We start from the raw sequence: 19,414 nt of genomic DNA, 5'->3' as shown, positions 1-19,414 counted from the left end.
CAGCTCAGATTACAGGAAACTGTTGTGAGGTGTTCACTATTGGTAGAGTGCTCTCAGTTGCAGTGGGTTTGGACACCAAGGTAATATAGTCAGCAATAACAACTTGAATTTGTTGTCGTGAATATGGTAAATATCCCACAGGAGAAGGTTTTCTTGACTATTTCCTGGGATGAAGAGGTTATTTCCTTTCAAGGAAATATTGGGCCTGTCTCTGTTGGAGTTCAGAATGATAAGAAGCGATCTTATTAAAGCACATGAGGTCTTGAGGCAAATTGACAGGGTGAATGCTAAAAGGATGTTTCTCCTTGTGGGTCATTTAAATGTAGGGGACTCATTTTAAAAATAGGGGATATCAAACTTTAGACAGATGAAAATTTTTTTTCTCTCTGATGGTCACAAGTTTGTAAACCTCTCTTCCCCAGAGAACTATGAGTACACCATGATATGGAAAATTACCCAGGAGTGTCCTGTTCATAGGAGAAAAAAAAAGAACAAATTTGATCTCCCCACTCTCAGTCGTCAGCACAGTAATTGAAGGGGTCATGGCTGTGCTATCAGGCAGCACTTGTAAATGAATAAACTGCTTAGTTTGAGCTCTGCCAGGGTCACTCAGCTTCTGATCTCATGTGCAACCTTGATTCAAACATGAACAAATGAGCTGAATTCCAGCAGTGAAGTGATAGTGGCTGCCCTTGACATCCAATCCACATATTGCAGAAGGGTGGGCCTATTCTACACAGATGTACATCAAACAAGAAGTGCTAACAGGGATCATTTTTACCCACGATTGATTAAATCAGACCAGAGTGAATTGTATGTGGTTTAAGCTGAAATTCATTACTTCGAAAACTTCTGGAGCCATCAGGTATTTACTGCTTCTTTTCGACTTTCTTTCCTTCTGCAACTTCCTGGGGGCATGTATTTATTAAACAGCCACTGACTTATGTTAGTGTGTGGAGCTGCGGGATGAGGCCAGAGCCTGGTCTCCAGCCGGGGACTCAATTTGCAAACGCCGCTGAAGAAGCGCTTGAGTCTTTCTAACAGGGCCAGCTGAATGCTGAGGCAGCACTGGAAGGTGGAGTTCCATATTGGCGAGCTCTTTGTAACTGCAGCTGTGTGCGAATCAGGCATTGAGCCAGAGTGAATGACAACACGTTTATTATGTTGTCAGATTCTGCTGCTGCTCAGTTCCTCTGGGAAATTAACCAGAGAAAGAAAGAACTGGGTTGATTGACTAACAATACATACGTCTTCCCTGGGCACAGCAAGACGCAGGAATCATTGATGATGCTCTTATGTATAGTTGTGAAATGCTCTTTGGAGAGTGATTTGCAGAATGCCGAATTATAGAGAGTTTAGGTATTTTAGTAGGTCAGCTATAAAACTTAGTTTGCAGCTCACACCAGTTAATAGGGAAGAATAATGGGATGCCAGCCTTTGTTGCAAGAGGAATTGCACATAAAAGCAAAGATATTCTGCTCCAGGTACACAGGGCATTGGTAAGACCATATCTCAAATACAGTGTGCAGATTTGGTCACCATAGCATCATAGAGACGAACAGCACGGAAACAGTCCCTTCACTCCACCTTGTCCACGCCAACCAGATATCCTAAACTAATTTAGCCCTATTTGCCAGCATTTGACCCATATCATTCTAAACCCTTCCTATTCATGTACTTATCCAGATGCCTTTTTAAATGTTGTAATTGTACCACCCTCCACCACTTCCTCTGGCAGCTCATTCCATGCACACACCACTTTCTGCATGAAAAAGTTGCCCCTTAGCTCCCTTTTAAATATTTCCCCTCTCACCCTAAACCTATGCCCTCTAGTTCTGGACTCCACACACCAGGGAAAAGACCTTGTCTATTTATCCTATCTATGCCCCTCATGAGTTTATACATCTGTATAAGGTCACCCCTCAGCTCCAGGGAAAACATCCCCAGCCTATTGAGCCTCTCCCTATAGCTCAAACTCTCTAACTGTGGCAACATCCTTGTAAATCTCTTCTCAACCCTTTCAAATTTCACAACAGGCTTTATTTAAAGAAAGTTGTAGATATGTCAGAGACAGTTCGGAGGAGGTTTACGAGATTGATACCTGGAATGCATGAATCATCCTTTCAGGATAGGCTGGACTTGTTTTCACTAGAGGTCAGAAGAATGCATTTTATAAAAGTTGTCTTGACAAGGTGTATGTGGGAAGGATGCTTCCTCAGGTGGGTTTGTCTAGAACTAGAATCATGGAATCCTATGGTACAAATAATGCCCTCCACACCATCTCCAAAAATATGCGATTTTTACTCAAATCCCCTCTAAATCTCATACCTTTCACTTTAAAATGGTGCTACCTTGTTATTGATCCTTCAATTGAGAGAAACAGCTGCTTTCTATTCACCCTGTCCATACCCTTTATAATCTTGTTAACCTCTATCAACTTTCTCTGCTCCAAAGAAAACAGCCAGAGCTTCTCCAGCTTCTCTTCATAGTTCAAATGCTCCCTTCCAGGAAACACCCTGCTGAATCTCCTTTGCTCCTCCTCCATTGCAATCATGTCCTTCCTCTAGTGTGGCGACCAGAACTACACAGAATTCGCGGCGGTATGGTGGCTCAGTGGTTAGCACTGCTGCTTCACAGCATCAGGGACCTGGGTTTGATACCAGCCTCGGGTGACTGTCTGTGTGGAGTTTGCACATTCTCCCCGTGTCTGTGTGGGTTTCCTCCGGGTGCTCCGGTTTCTTCCCACAGCTCAAAGATGTGCAGGTTAGGTGAATTGGCCATGCTAAATTGTCCGTAGTGTTTAGGGATGTGTAGGTTAGGTGCATTAGTTGGGGTGAATATAGGATAGTAGGGGAATGGGTCTGGGTGAGTTATCTTTGGAAGGTCAGTGTAGACTTGCCGGGCCGAAGGGCCTGTTTCCACACTGTCGGGATTCTATACTCCAGCTGTGGCCTAACCAAAGTTCCAAAAATAACTTTCCTGCTCTTATAATCTATGCTTCGACTGATAAAGATAAACATCCCGCATGCCTTCTTCAACTACCTTATTAACCTGTCCTGCCAACTTCAAGGATCATGGACAAGGACCCCAAGATCCCCTGTTCCTTCAGTTTCCTAGTATCTTGCTATTCATTGAATATTCCCTTGTTTTGTTCCTTCTCCAAAATGCATCACCTAACATTTATCAGGGTTAAATTCTGCCTGCCACTGATCTGATCATCTGAACAATCTGTCTGTTTGGCTTCATCCAGAGGCTCACCGATGATGATCCCTAGTATGGAGACGAAACATCTGAAAACGCCTGAGCTTCCAGCTCAGTGAGCAAACTTGCATCCACAATCTGTCTGTATCCTCCTGAGACCTAACACCTTCCTCCTCAATGTCAACCACACGGCCAATCTTTGTGTCATCCACAAATTTATGAATCATTTCTTTCATATTCTCATTCCACATCATTTATGAATATCACAAACAATAAGGAAGCCAACACTGAATCCTATGGTATATCACTACATGCAGGTTACAGTCACATACACAGCTTTCCACCAAACCCTTCTTCTCTTACAAAATCAATTTTTGGATTCAGCTTACCAATTTGGTAAATTATGGGTGGCACGGTTGCTCAGTGGTTAGCACTGCTGCCTCACAGCACCAGGGACCCTGGTTCAATTCCAGCCTTGTGTGACTGTGTGGAGTTTGCACATTCTCCCCGTGTCTGCGTGGGTTTCCTCCGGGTGCTCTGGTTTCCTCCCACAATCCAAAGATGTAAGAATTGGCCATGCTAAATTGCCCATAGTGTAGGTTATTAAGTCAGGGGTAAATATAGGGTAGGGGAATGGGCGTGGTTGGGTTTCTGTTTGGAGTGTTGGTGTGGACTAGTTGGGCCGAAAGCCCTGTTTCCACACTGTAGGGATTCCAATTTGAATTTACCCTGTTTTGAAATTAGAGGTCTTCTATTTAGGACAGAAATGAGGGAAATTTATTTTCTGTCAGAGGGTCGTGCGATTTTGGAACTGCCTGCCTCAGAAAAGGGTGGGGGATAAGATCATTGAGCATTTTTTAAGGCCGAGGTAGATTCCTGTTAGGCAGGAGAATTGAAGGTTATCAGGGTCGGTTAGGAATGTGAAATTTTAAACACATTAACCATGATGTTGTAAATGGCCTATTTTTGTCGGTCATTTATATTTTTGTCTATTTTAATCCCAAAAGATCCCACAGGTGCCTCTAATTCCACTATAGCATTTCAGATTCTAAGAGTTTTGCCTCCATATTCTTCCTGCGCATGTACTCCACAGGTAGGTCATACATAGTTACTAACCATAAACCTTCATCTTCCATTGCCATTCTTACAGAACATCTACAACTTGAATAGTGAAATCAGGAAAAACGCTCCACAGGAATGGTGAATAGTTGCATTTTTTAAGTATGCTGCTGTTCTGATGTAAAGGCTGGTCTCCAAATCCCAGCCACAGCTCCAGGGTTGTGAATCTCCATGGTGTAGATGCGAATTTGGGTTCGACTATTTGGCACATATGTAACTGCAAGATTAGAAAGTAACCCAAAGAATGCTGCTGCGTGAACTGGAGACTACGGGTTAGTTTAATGAAAATGAAGGCCATTACTGGCAAGCCAGAAATTTTACATGGAGTTTGCAGTCATTGACTTCAGTGTCAATGCTGATAATAATAGTTTAAGAGAGTGGGTAAACAGTACATGGGTTATTTATTAAGGAGACATAGAACAGGAGAATACTATTCAGTCCATTCAGACCATCCTGCCAATCAATATCATCATGGCTACTTGAACACCTTGGTGTTTTTTACCCACCCATCCACATAACCCTATATGCCATTGGTAATCTATCAATCTCTACCTTAGCCATTTCCAAGACGGAGCTTCCACAGCCCTCTGTGGTAGAGAGTTCCAATAGTTCATAACCCTTTGTGTGAAAAAAAACTCCTCATCTCACATCCTAATTGGTGCCCTCTATTTTTAAATTGTATCTCTGGCTGTAGATTTCCCAACCAGGGGAAAGAACATACCTGCGTCCACCCTGTCTATACCTTTGAGTATTTTGTAAATTTCATTGAGATCACCTCTCATTCTACAAAATGGGATCTGGAGAATATAGATCCAGCATGTCCGATCTCCTTTAATAGGACAGTCCCACCATCCCAGAACGAGTCTGGTAAATCTGGTGTCATTTGTATTTTCTCTTGATAAACAGTTAGAACTAAGAGGCAACTTTTTCATGCAGAGGGTAGTGCATAAATGGAATGAGCTGCCAGAAGAAATAGTAGTGGCTGGTACAAATGCAACATCGAAAAGGCATCTGGATGGTATATGAACAGGAAGGGTTTAGAGGGTTATGGGTCATGTGCTGGCAAATGGGACTAGATTAGGTTAGGATTGATTCTCCTGCTCCTCGGATGCTGCCTGACCGGCTGTGCTTTTCCAGCACCACACTCTGGTTGGACATATGGTAATTAATTTTTTTATTCATTCTTATGATGTGGATGCCCATCCCAAATTGCCCAGAGGGCAGTTCAGAGTCAACCCCATTGCCGTGTCTCTGGAGTCACATGTAGACCAGGCAGGGTAAGGATGGCAGTTTCCTTCTCGAAAGTAAGTTTACAGTGAGAGGGGAAAGACTTAAAAGGTACCTGAGGGGCAACGTTTTCAGTCAGAGGGTGGTGCATGTATGGAATGAGCTGCCAGAGGAGGTGGTAGAGGCAAATCCAATTACAACATTTAAACAATTACAACATTTAAAATATATCTGGATCAGTACATGAACAGGGAATGCTTCGAGGATTAGATCAATTTTGGATATCTGGTTGGTGTGGATAAATTGAATGGAAGTTCTGTTTCCATGCTGTATAACTCTATGACAAGTTCACATTCCTTGACCATTCACCTTGGGTATAGAAAAACATTGGAGTAGGCAATGTGAATTCCTGTATGATATTAGGAATTCGGCAGCTGTTGAACCATTTGAGTGCAAACCTGAAAACTTGCAAAAGCTGATTAACAATTTCAAAAACTTGTCAACTCAATAAGTGTCCTGAGGAAAAGACTTTGGAGAACAAAACTGTAAGTCTAGCATCCTCCCTTTTAAGCTGTTGTCTGCAGAATTGGCATGGACTTTAACAACAGTGATTCAGGAGAAGTAAATCAGAAGGGCAGCAAGGGGACATGAAATAGCTTTGGTAAATAAGGTTATGGAGAATCCAAGGAATTCTATAAATACATTCAGGACGGAAGGGTAACTCGGCCAAGAATAAGGCCCCTCAAAGATCAGCAAGGCAGCCTATATGTGGAACCGCAGAAGATAGGGGAGATACTAAACAGGTATTTTGCATCAGTGTTTACTGTGGAGAAGGACATGGAAGATATAGAATGAAGGGAATTGGATGGTGACATCTTGTAAAAATGTTCATATTACAGAGGAGGAGGCTCTGGATGTCTTAAAACGCATAAAATTGGATAAATCTCCCGGACCTAATCAGGTGTACCCTAAACTCTGTGAGAAGCTAGCAAAGTGATTGCTGGGCCCCTTGCTGAGAAAGGTAGTAAGGACAAGCTAGGGAACTATAGACCAGTGAACCTGATGTCGTCAGTGGTGGGCAAATTGTTGGAGGAAATCCTGAGAGACAGGATGTACATGTATTTGGAAGGCAAAAACTGATTAGGGATAGTCAGCATGGCTTTGTGCAAGGGAAATCATGTCTCACAAACTTGATTGGGTTTTTTGAAGACGTAACAAAGAGAATTGATGAGGGCAGAGCATTGGATGTGATCAAAATGGACTTCAATAAGGCATTCAACAAGATTTCTCATGGTAGACTGGTTAGCAAGGTTAGATCTCATGGAATACAGGGAGAACTAGCCATTTGGATACAGAACTGGCTGGAAGGTAGAAGACAGAGGGTGGTGGTAGAGGGTTGCCTTTCAGACTGGAGTCCTGTGACCAGAGGTGCACCACAAAGACCCATTGCTTTTCGTCATTTATATAAATGATTTGTATGTGAATATAGGAGGTATAATTAGTAAGTTTGCAGATGACATCCCAATTGGAGGTGTTGTGAACAGCAAAAAAGGTTACTTCACAGTAAAATGGGATCTAGATCAGATAGACCAATGGGCTGAGGGGTGGCAGATGGAGTTTAATTCAGATAAATGTGAGGTGCAGCACTTTGGAAAGGCAAATTGGAACAGGACTTATACACTTAATGGTAAGGTCCTAGGGAGCGTTAGTGAACAAAGAGACCTTGGAGGCTATGTTCATAGTTCCTTGAAAGTGGAGTCACAGATAGTTAGGATAGTGAGGAAGGCGTTTGATATGCTTTCCTTTATTGGTCAGAGCATTGAGTATAGGAGTTAGGAGGTCATGTTACAGCTGTACAGGAGATTGGTTAGGCCACCTTTGGAATATTGCGTGCAATTCTTGTCCCCCTCCTGCTGGAAGGATGTTGTGAAACGTGAAAGGGTTCAGAAAAGATTTACAAGAATGTTGCCAGGGTTGGAGGATTTGAGCTATAGGGAGAGGCTGAATAGGCTGCACTTTTTTCCTGGAGTGTCGGAGGCTGAGGGGTGACCTTACAGAGGTTTATAACATGAGAAGCAAGGATATGGAAATAAACAAGGTTTTTTCCCTGGGGTAGGGCAGTCCAGAGGCCATAGGTTTAGGGGGGAAAAATTTAAAATGTATCTAAGGGGCAACTTTTTCACACAGAGGGTGGTGCATGTATGGAATGAACTGCCAGCGGAAGTGGTGAGGCTGGTAAAATTACATTTAAAAGGCATCTGACTGGGTATATGAATAGGAAGGGTTTGGAGGGATATGGGTCAAATGCTGGCAAATGGGACTAGATTAGTTTAGGATATCTGGTCGGCATGGACGAGTTGGAGTGAAGGGTTTGTTTCTGTGCTGTACATCTCTATGACTCTAAGTTGCAGTTCCTATGTGTTTCAGCTTTGTGGCTATTGGCAAATATTGGCACAGTTTATGGAGCAAATCAGATTTCGTGCTGTTGTTACAGTAACTGGTAAAAAGATCAAGCTCATCCATATTCTCAAAGAGAATGAAACCTTTCTTGTTTCAGACAATGGGATCAATTAAAATTGAATGTGTTTTGAAAGAGAAGTACTCAGTTGGAGAGAGTCCTGCATGGGAAGAAAAACATGGCACACTGCTGTATGCTGACATTACTGAACAGAATGTTTACAGATGGCATCCTGAGAGTAACCAAGTGGAGAAAGTCCATGTTGGTAAGAAAATGATGCCTTAATTTACTTAGGAATTGAGAAAAGAGTACCATGACCGCAACCATTGACTACACCAATTCTCTCTGTCACTTAAATACAAAATGGTTCCATTACTGACTTTGCATTTTGAGTGAAAGCATCAAGGGCATATTCCTCAGATGTTCGTCTTTTGTCTTTTTTTATTTAAAGACTACTATTCCTTGATAACCTGTGTTGGTATTGTGTTGGATAGTGCGTGCGCGTGTGAAGGACAAACAAAAATTGCTGAAAAAAATCCGAAGGTGAAGCCAACAGAGAAACAATGTTGTCATTTCACGTCGATTTTCTGCCCAATGTAAACTCTGCTCACTTTGTCCTGCAACTATTGATCTATGTTGACTTCCCAGCATTGTCTCAACTTTAACATTTGCACCCTGATGGCCGAGCTCCTCCTTACCTGTCATTTTGGCCAGTCCTCCATTCCACCAGCAACTCTGTTCCCCACCATTTGTGGCCGCTACACAACACATTCTTCATCCCAGTTTTAGTAGCCATCTAAGCTCTGGAAGTCCCTCTCTAAGTCTATGCATGCTTTCAGATGCATGTTAAAATATACAGCTTCACCAAGCTTTAAGTCACCCATCTTAACATTGCATTCTTTTGTTTCACTCGCACAACGTGCCTTATGATGTTCACTGCATTAAAGGTGATGTAAGAATGCAAGTTGTAGCTGAGCCTTGTGTGAGTTGGTGCACTGGGTAAACTTATCCTTTGATTTGTTTAGTTGCTATGTCTAATGGAAAGCTGTAATTTAGTGTTACAATATCTCTAGATGAGATTGCTCATCCTACATGTTTCAGATGCTTCGGTTGGAGCTGTTGTTCCCCGGCGTTCTGGTGGCTATGTCCTGGCCATCGGAAAACAGTTTGCCTTTCTGGACTGGGAGAACAAGAAGGTTACGGATATTGCACAGATCGATAACAAAAAAACAAACATCAGATTTAATGATGGCAAAGTGGATCCTGCCGGACGTTTTCTTGCAGGTTTGATAGTTTGCATTGTCCCTTTTGCCAGTCACCTCTCTGGTTTCAGCTCATCTGCTGCTGAAACCCTCATTCATACCATTGTGTTCTAAAGATCTAGCTGCTCCAAATCTATGCAACTTTTCACATCTAAGACTCTGCTTACCCAAACCAAGTCCTGTCCACATTTCAGCCATCTGCCTGCTGATCTATATTGGCTCTGGGTCCCAAAAGACCCCACAAATGCCTCGCCTTCCATTAGAGCATCTCAACAAGTCTTGTTACTATTTTCAAATCCCCCCATGGCCCTGCCTCTTCTGACCTGCTTCATTCCCTGGACCTGATGTGTTGCATCCTAGGATTTTAAAGAAAGTGGCTATCGAGATAATGGATGCACTAGTAATAATCTTCTAAGAATCCTGAAGTTTGAGAAATGTCCCAAAGGATTGGAAAACTGCTAATGTAACACCCTTATTCAAAAAGGGAGACAAAGGATGGGTAACTGTAGGCCACTTCGCTCAATACCTGTCATTGGGAAATGTTGAATATGAAAAATGTGGCAGGACAGCATTGATAACTACAAGGTAAAATCAAACAGAGTCATCACAGCTTCTAGAATTCTTTGAGGAGATAACAAGCAGGATAGATTAAGGGGAATCGGCTGATGTAATATGTCTGGATTTTGAAAAGGTATTCAATAATGTGCTGCATATGAAGCTACTTAAAAAGGTACTACCAAAATGATTAAAAAGTACTGGGATAGTATATTAGCATAGATAGAGGTTTGGCTAACTAATAGAAGACCAAAATTGGCTAAAAGGAAACATTTTCAGGAGTGCCATAGGGATTACTGCTGGGGCCACAATTATTTACAATATACATTAATTACTTTGATGAGGAAATTGAATTTTCTGTCATCACATTTGTGGATGGAACAAAAGTAGAGGGAAGGCAAGTAGTGAGGATGACACAGAGGGATCCCAACAGTTGAGTGAGCAGAGAAAAACTTGTCAGCTGGAATATAATGTGGAAAATGTGAGGATATGTACTTTGCCAGCACAAATAGGAGAACTGAGTATTATTTAACTTGCACAAGGCTGCAGCACTGAGGGATTTGCGGATCCTTATTCATGAATCACAAAAAGCTTATATCCGAGTCACAGAGTAGATGATGCAAGGTTGTTTCACCTTGTAGGAGAGTTTAAAAACAGAGGGTATAATCTCAGGTTAAGGGGTCAGTTAGAGAGGTGGAGAAATTCTTTCTCTCAGGAGGGTGGTCTATGGAGTCTGGGGAGTTCTTTATCACAGAGGGCTGTGGAAGTTGGGCAATTTAGTATGTTCAGGGCTGAGATGAACAGATTTTTCATCAGTTAGAGAATCAATGGTTATGGGGCAAAGGCAGGAAAATGGAGTTGAGGATTTTCAGACCAGCCATGATCTCACTGAATTGTAAAGCAGATCAAATGGGCTGAATAGCCTCCTCTTGCTCCTGTATCTTGTAATTCTTGTTATGTGAGGGGAAGTGAGGCCTTAGGTTAAGATTTTGTACAAAAGGTGGAGCTCCCCTCTGAACAGGCAGGGCAAGTGAATTCCCAGCCTTCCTGACTCAAAGAATACAACAAAGAGAGCTAATACCCCCACAGGGGTGATACTGAGCAGTACATGTCCAGGAAGTTGCCAGTTAGCCCTCCCTTCTGAGGGCTGAGTACCTTGAGTTCAGGTAAAGTTGCTGTGATTGATTTTAATCTCTTCAGACTTGGAGGCACTGGAGGGGAATAATCAGTTCAGCTTCTGCCTGGATTATACAGTCAATCTGCTGGATGATATGTCTCTACATGAGAGGGTGAGGACACCCCTAGGACTGGATTTGTCTGCTAAAACTTACGGTGTCCACTCACAAAAGAAATAAAGCTATAGAGTCATAGAGTTGTAGAGATGTACAGCATGGGAACAGACCCTTCGGTCCAACCGGTCCATGCCGACCAGATATCCCAACCCAATCTAGTCCCACCTGCCAGCACCCAGCCCACATCCCTCCAAACCCTTCCTATTCATATACCCATCCAAATGCCTCTTAAATATTGCAATTGTACCAGCCTCCAACACATCCTCTGGCAGCTCATTCCACCCAGGTACCACCCTCTGTGTGAAAATGTTGCCACTTAGGTCTCTTTTATAGCACTCCCTTCTCACCCTAAACATATGCCCTCCAGTTCTGGACTCCTCCACCCCATGGAAAAGACTTTGTCTATTTATCCTATCCATGCTCCTCATATTTTGTAAACCTCTATAAGGTCACCCCTCAGCCTCTGACACTCCAGGGAAAACAGCCCCAGCCTGTTCAGCCTCTCCCTATAGCTCAAATCCTCCAACCCTGGCAACAACCTTGTAAATCTTTTCTGAACCCTTTCAAGTTTCACTACATCTTTCCGATAGGAAGGAGACCAGAATTGCACGCAATATTCCAATAGTGGCCTAACCAATGTCCTGTACAGCCGCAACATGACCTCCCAACTCCTGTACTCAATACTCTGACCAATAAAAGAAAGCATACTAAACGCCTTCTTCACTAACCTATCTACCTGTGACTCCACTTTCAAGGAGCTATGAACCTGCACTCCAAGGTCTCTTTGTTCAGCAACACTCCCTAGGATCGTACCATTAAGTGTATAAGTCCTGCTAAGATTTGCTTTCCCAAAATGCAGCACCTTGCATTTATCTGAATTAAACTCCATCTGCCGCTTCTCAGCCCATTGGCCCATCTGATCAAGATCCTGTTGTAATCTGAGGTAACCTTCTTCGCTGTCCACTACACCTCCAATTTTAGTGTCATCTGTAAACTTACTAACTGTACCTCTTATGCTCACATCCAAATCATTTATGTAAATGACAAAAGGTAGAGGGCCCAGCACCGATCCTTATTTACCTTCAAAAATCAGTGAAATAAAGTTTATGTGTGTTGGTTGGACAGTACTGAAATACCTTAATAAACAGTTCAAGTCCGATCCTTTTCACTGCGCTATTTTTAATATTCCATTGTTGGATTGTTCAGGGGAAGTACAGCAACCCTTGCGTTGTTTCAAGTTAATTTTTAATAAGATTCTATGTTCCAGGCACCATGGCAGTGGAGACCCAACCTGGGGAATTTGAAAGGCATCAGGGAGCTCTTTACACCTTGCAGACGAATCACTCTGTCATCAAACACTTTGATCAAGTGGATATTTCCAATGGTCTGGATTGGTCACTGGATCACAAGATCTTCTATTACATAGACAGTTTGTCTTTTACTGTGGATGCATTTGACTACGACCTGCAGACGGGAAAGATCTGTAAGTTTTGCAACTGCCAAGCAAAATAATTTTTAATTTGTTTATGGCATGTGATTGATGCTGCAAAGGCTGCAGTTTTGACCTGATCTTAGTTGTTGTGAGATGGCCTGCTCCTGGGCAGTCCCTCATGACATGTAATGCAGTAAGTACTCTCTAGTGTGGAGGTTCCACTGCTCCCTTTCTAGGGATTGGTTTATAGTGTGTTAAATCTGCACTAATTTATTTTGACAGCTAATCGGAGGGTTGTGTACAAACTTGAAAAAGATGAAGCTATTCCTGATGGGCAATGCATTGATAGCGAGGGAAAACTCTGGGTCGCCTGCTACAATGGTGGAAGAGTCCTTCGTATCGACCCAGAGACAGGTGAGAAAACCATGAGTGCATTGTCCACTATTAATGTTTTGTCGTGAACTTCTTGAAAATCAGTCAACACGGGGACAGTGTTGTGGAGATGAAGCTAAGTGATCTGGGTAATGAAAAGGACCCCAGGCTTCAGACTCTGGTCTGGTAAGATGCCAGGATTTCACACAGTTTGGTTTATCCTGAGTAAGTGGGCAGAATGGGAGATCACCTCAGCAGTAAAGGAGCAGAAGTTTTGGCATGAGCTGGAAAGGATGCTTTAAAGGAAGTTCTGACTCAAACATAAATTCTTGCCAACATTTAGGAAGGTTTGGAGAACCCTTGAGAGGGTGCAGAGGAGATTTACCGGGGAGGAAGGTATTAACCAGAAGGTTATGTTGGATACAGTTATTTTCCTTTGGAGAAAGGAATTTTGAGGGGAGCTTTGATGGAAATGAACAAAAGTTTAGATAAGGTAGATAGAGAAACACTGTTACCAATTAATGATAATTAAGACTTTAAGTTTAGGGTTTTTTGGGCAAGACATGCAAGGGGAATGTGAGAAATAATCTCTTTAGGGGTCATAATGATCTAGAACTCTCTGCCCACAGAGTGATAAAAGGAGAAGTGGATCATTATTCCAAATGGAAATTGAATGGGTATTTGAAGGAAATAAACTTGTAGGGCTAATGGGATACAGCCAGGGTATGGAACTGACTGAGTTACTCTATAGAGAGGCAGCACTGGGCAGTGGTTTAATGGCTTTACGTCTATGATGTTGGGCACGTGATATTACAGAATAGGGGTGTTCAGTGAATTGAGAGGAGGTAAAAACATAGAAGTGAATATCATTGATATTTTGAGCTTATTATCCAAGTACATGTGGTGGCAGTGAAGATAAGGAAGTGTATGGAACCAAATACCAATAACTGGGGACTCAAGAGGTTTAAGCTTCGGATGGGAAAATACAGTATTGTCGAACTATATTATTTGGATAAATAGGGCAAGGCAATAAGACTTGTTTTAGAAGCTCAACCTGTAATTCAATGGGAACACCATTTGGAAGTCAGCTCTGGTGAATGAACGTCTCTGTGATGATTTGAAGTTTTGCTCATGGAAATAAGCCTCAATCAAGTAACGCTAACTCTAACCCCATCACAGTGATGAAAGTCTTTAGTCATCTGATCCTTCAGCTCATCCAAACTCTCTTCTCATTCAGCTGTTTCCATTTCCGCAGCCACTGTTCACATTCTCTGTCCCCAGTTCAACCTCTAGTTCTTTATCCTATCGCTGCTGCTACACCTGCCAGGAGATTACAGCGGTCATGATCACTCTCACCAACTTCTCACATCCAATGCAGCTCATTTGCAACTGCTCTCTGACATCCGTCATCCAACTACACTGAGATCTGCCTCTCTTTCTGCTGTCCTCCACTTTCCCCTCTAGACAAGATCACTATAGCTTGTCAGATCATATCAAGTGGCCGAAATACTGACTGTTTTTGTCTGACAGTTTTTTTTCCCTAAGAGTTCTTTTGGCTCCATTTTATTTCAGGCAACTCTGTATTTGTCTTACAGTTTGTACGTGGAATGTTAAGCACATTGATCTTAACATCTGCATTTCATTTTCTTCCACAGCTGACCAGGTTTCTGAGGCACTGTAGGAAATTGGATCGAGCGTAGCATTTTATGAGATTTTTTTTCCTTGTTGCAAGCTTGAGCTTTCTTGTTTTTAACACATCCCTCCCTAGTCCCTTGATTATCATCCATTTCCTTTCCTTTTGTTGTTCCCATTTCCTCCTCTCCATCATTGACATTTATGTTTCTCTCTTTCATTGCTCTATGTTTTCCCTATTCATTCTCCCCTTCCATTGACATCTAATCCCAGCACCCATTCTGTCTTGCTTCTGCCGGAATCTGGCTGCCAATCTCGACGATTGGCTCTTCTTGATCTCCATTCTACATTCATAACAGAGTTTTAACAAGAATTTGGTCTACCAGCAATCAGACAAGTGACCAAGATGGACTTTTTCTTGTAGGTAAAAGGATCCAGACAGTAAAACTGCCTGTTAGTAAAACTACATCCTGCTGCTTTGGAGGAAAAGATTACTCTGACCTATATGTAACCACAGCTACCAAAAGAATGGATGAAGAATCACTTCGGAAAGAGCCACTGGCTGGGGGCATTTTTAAGGTATGTGGAATTGTTTTACCATCTACTAAAGATACAATTAGCATGAGTGGCACATCTACAGGAGTACCTACCCATTTGGCTTCCCTCCTTTTGTAAAGCAGTAACGAGATCATGGAAAACAACCCCTACCTCCATCACAGGGTCATAATCCAAGTTTGTAGCTTGATGCCAAACACGTAGCCACCTTCACTGCAATGATTTCTCAGCTGCAATTCACCATTCTTGATGAAGGGCTTATGCCCAAAATCCTGCTCCTCGGATGCTGCCTGACCGGCTGTGCTTTTCCAGCGCCACACTTTCATCTCTGGTCTCCAGCATCTGCAGTCATCACATTCTTCCTGCAATTCACCGTTTGTCAGCAGAGATGAATTCAGCAATCTGAAGTGAAGATTTTGCCTTTTCAGCAGGGTGGCATTGTAGCTCAATGGTTAGCATTGCTACCTCACAGTGCCAGGGACCCAGGTTCAATTCCAGCCTTTGGTGACTGTGTAGAGATTACACATTCTCCCTGCGTCTGTGTGGAGTTCCTCTGGATCCTCTGGTTTCCTCCCATAGTCCAAAACAAATGCAGGTTAGGTGGATTGGCCATGTTAAAATGCTTGCAGTGTGCAGGATTGGTTTTTTAGGTGGGGGAGGGGAAGTGGATATGTGTCAGATGCTCTTCGGAGGGTCAAGTGTGGACTTGATGGGCTGAATGGCCTGCTTCCACACTCGAGCAATTCAGTGATTTCACCTGGTTCAGCAGTACCATTATCCTTGCTGGGTTTTTAAGTCTATACAAACAGATGGTTAAAATGGCGACATCTCTGGTCATTATGCTTCAGATCTATGCTGACCAATTTCTAATGATAAAGGCAACGGTGGGAAAAATAAATACAATAAAAGAGGAATGAAAGTCTGGGATTTTTGCAGAACTTTTCACACTCTCAGGACACCCTAAAGTATCTCACAATTGATGGAGTTGACTGAGGTAGAGGGAACATGATGACCAGTTTCTGCACAGGAAGCTCCCACAAAGACCAGTAGGCAACTGTAAACCTTCCAAATATATTTGTTAAAGGATAAATATTGGCTAGTGCATCAAAGATAAGTCCCCTGCTTCTCTTTGAAATAATCCTACAGGATTTTTTCAAAGCGCCTGAGAAGACAGACAGTGCTTTGGTTTAATGTCTCATCTGAAAGATGGAACCTTTGCCCAAACTTTGATCAGCTTCTGATTTAGAGGTGAAAATGTTAAATGTCGAGCTGTGACTGACAAAGCACATAAATTTGATATGTGACTGCCAAGTTGAAAAGATTGAATTCCTCGTCACAATGGACATTCCAGCATCCCCCACAATGACGGCATCGCTGCAACAGCCTCAGTACTCAACACCAATAACTGCCAATCTCCGAGCCCCATCCTACATCTCATCCGCTTTATCCTCGACCACAATGTCTTCACCTTTGACAACCAGTTCTTCATCCAGACACATGCCACAGGGACCAAATTTACGCCCAATATGCCAACATTTTCATGCACAGGTTTGAACAAGACTTCTTCTCTACACAGGACCTCCAACCAACACTATAAACCAGGTACATTGATGACATTTTCTTCCTCTGGACCATGGAGTGGAGTCACTGAAAAAACTACACAGTGATATCAATGAGTTTCATCCCACCATCAAACTCACCATGGACTACTCTCTACTATCTGTCTCATTCTTGGACACATGCATCTCCATCAAGGATGGGCACCTCAGCACCACACTCTACTGCAAACTCACAGATAACCTCACAATGCTACACTTCTCCAGCTTCCACCCAAAACGTACTAAAAATGTATGCATATACAGGATCTGTTCAGGTGAGGAGGAATATGAAGGGCACTTGGAAGTACTCAGGGATGCCCTCATATGAACAGGGTACGCTGCTCAACTCATCAACCCCAGTTCCGATGTGCCACAGCAAAGAACCGTAATGACCTCCACAGGAGACAGACACGTGCTGCAATCAACAGGGTACCCTTCATTGTCCAGTACTTCCCAGGAGCCGAAAAACTACGCCATGTTCTTTGCAACCTGCAACACATTATCAATGAGGATGAGCGCCTCGCCAAGACCTTCCCCGCACCTCCACTTTTCGCCTTTAAACAGCCACCAAACCTCAAGCAGATCATTGTTCGTAGCAAACTGCCCAGCTCTCAGGACAATACCATACAACCTTGTCACGGTAGACACTGCAAGACGTGTCAGAGTGTCGACATGGGTACCACCATTACACGTAGGGACACCTCCCACCATGTACGTGGCAGGTACTCATACAACTCAGCCAACGTTGTCTATCTCATACGCTGCAGGCAAGGATGCCCTGAGGCATGGTACATTGCGAGACAAAACAGAGGCTACGGCAATGGATGAATGGATACTATGGAACAATCAACAGACAGGAGTATTCCCTCCCAGTCGGAGAACACTTCAGCAGTCCGGGACATTTGATCTCTGACCTTCAGGTGGCTGTCCTCCAAGGTGGACTTCAGGACAGGCAACAACGAAAAGTGGCCAAGCAGAGGCTGATAGCCAAGTTTTTGGCCCATGGGATGGCCTCAATCGGGACCTTGGGTTCATGTCACATTACAGGTGACTCTATTGCACTACAAACACACACACACACACACACACACACACACACACACACACACACACACCCTCACAAAGACTTAGACCCCTTGACACTCACACTCATACACATACACACACCATCTCACAGACACTCATAGCCCCCCACCCCAACCACCACCCCCCCAACACACACGCACACCCACCACATGCACACATATACATATAAATTTGTAGGGTGAATTTGTACTTGCAGAATTACATTTTACTTTGCTCAAAACCTGCATGAATCCATGTAAGATTCTATAAATCCATTTTTTTAGATTCAAATCAGTCTGACCATTGTGGCACAGACAGCCTCACAGGGAGTTAACATCTTCAATATCTTATCTGAGCCGACTTGATTCCAATTGTTAAAGTGCACTTGAGAATGTAACTTCTAAAAAAAAGTACTGTGATTTACATGTGAAAAAACTGATACCAACACGGTCATTCTAAAAGATGAGAGACTGAACAAACAATCTGGGTCTTTTTCAATATTTAATTTAATTTCAGTTACATCACACTGGAAACTTTTGCTATAAATTCTGTGTCTTACCATCTTATTCTCCACAATCACCTCATGAAGGAGCAGCGCTCCGAAAGCTAATAAACCTGTTTGACTATAACCTGTTGTTGTGTGATTTTTAACTTTATCCTGTGATTAATACACAAATGTTGCTAGGGTGTGCAACTCAAGTACTTGCTACTTTAACTATTGTGAAACCCCAGGCGGGTCTAGATTGATTTGTCTTTCTAGGATTTATCATTGATAAACTCAATGTGACTTTCCAACATTATTCACAGGATTGCTTCATTCAATGACAGATATTCATGACTTGAGTAATATAAAAGAAGTTTTGAAATGAAAGTAACATGATACTTTCTTTCTCCAGGTTACTGGACTGGGTGTGAAGGGGATTCCACCGTATTCATATGCAGGATAGAATATTTCCACCAGCAGAGAGACACTATGAACTACAATGGGGTTTGCAAATACAGCAAGAAATGTCGACAAAATAATACACTATTGACTGAAAACTGTATTTTTGTTTCTATTTCTCACATAAACTGCACAAAAGCTGGTCACTGTGGTGTCAATTCTCAGAATAAAAGTATTCCTAACAATTCTATTTCTCTTTCAATGGGTGCTGCACCTTTCTAATGTTCTCAGTTTCTCACTGTAATCTCTCAGCTATCTGTTGACTCATTTGATGGCCACCTCACATCAGATTTCAAAGGTTTTAGGTTCAAGTGCCACTCCATGCCTTTAGCATAGAACTCAAGATATTACAGGTATGTACATCTATATCCAGCTCTAGAAACCTGTGGGTAACCCGATTTAGAGTATTGTGAGCAAATCTGGGCACCACACCTTAGGAAGGATATACTGGCCTTGAAAGAAGTACAGTATACTGGTACAAGAATAATACCTGGCCTTCAGCCGTGAAGTGATAGGAGAGATTAGATAACTTTGGCCTGTTTTCTCTAAAATTTAGATGGTTAAAGTGTGATCTGATCAATATCTTCATGATAATTTCAGGAAAAGTCAGGGTAGATAAAGATATAATATTTCAACTGGTTGGGGATTCTAGAACTTGGGGCCATAGTCTAAAGATTTAGGGCCAGACCACTCAGGAGAGATG

The 19,414-nt window shown here is 42.6% G+C and overlaps 1 protein-coding gene across 1 annotated transcript; it reads left to right on the top strand.

The window, feature by feature from the left end:
- Positions 1-532: 532 nt before the first annotated feature.
- Positions 533-18,896, top strand: LOC140481170 (regucalcin-like). The gene is made up of 7 exons (XM_072576946.1): positions 533-865; positions 8,105-8,270; positions 9,107-9,289; positions 12,382-12,597; positions 12,829-12,960; positions 14,975-15,129; positions 18,665-18,896. The coding sequence occupies exons 2-7, from the start codon at positions 8,108-8,110 to the stop codon at positions 18,713-18,715; spliced, it is 900 nt and encodes a 299-aa protein (XP_072433047.1). The 5' UTR covers positions 533-865; positions 8,105-8,107; the 3' UTR covers positions 18,716-18,896.
- The last annotated feature ends 518 nt before the right edge of the window (positions 18,897-19,414 follow it).

Source organism: Chiloscyllium punctatum, chromosome 9, assembly GCF_047496795.1.
Source record: "Chiloscyllium punctatum isolate Juve2018m chromosome 9, sChiPun1.3, whole genome shotgun sequence".
NCBI classification, from domain to species: Eukaryota; Metazoa; Chordata; class Chondrichthyes; order Orectolobiformes; family Hemiscylliidae; genus Chiloscyllium; species Chiloscyllium punctatum.
Note: the sequence above shows the minus strand (reverse complement) of the source record. Positions and strands in the feature narration are given on the sequence as shown.

What these genes read in the sequence shown, in the direction of transcription:
- LOC140481170 (XM_072576946.1), top strand. Translation starts at nt 8,108, where the DNA reads ATGGGATCAATTAAAATTGAATGTGTTTTGAAAGAGAAGTACTCAGTT. An exon ending in AGTGGAGAAAGTCCATGTTG is followed by an intron (nt 8,271 to 9,106) that starts GTAAGAAAATGA and finishes TACATGTTTCAG; the next exon opens with ATGCTTCGGTTGGAGCTGTT. An exon ending in TCGTATCGACCCAGAGACAG is followed by an intron (nt 12,961 to 14,974) that starts GTGAGAAAACCA and finishes TTTTTCTTGTAG; the next exon opens with GTAAAAGGATCCAGACAGTA.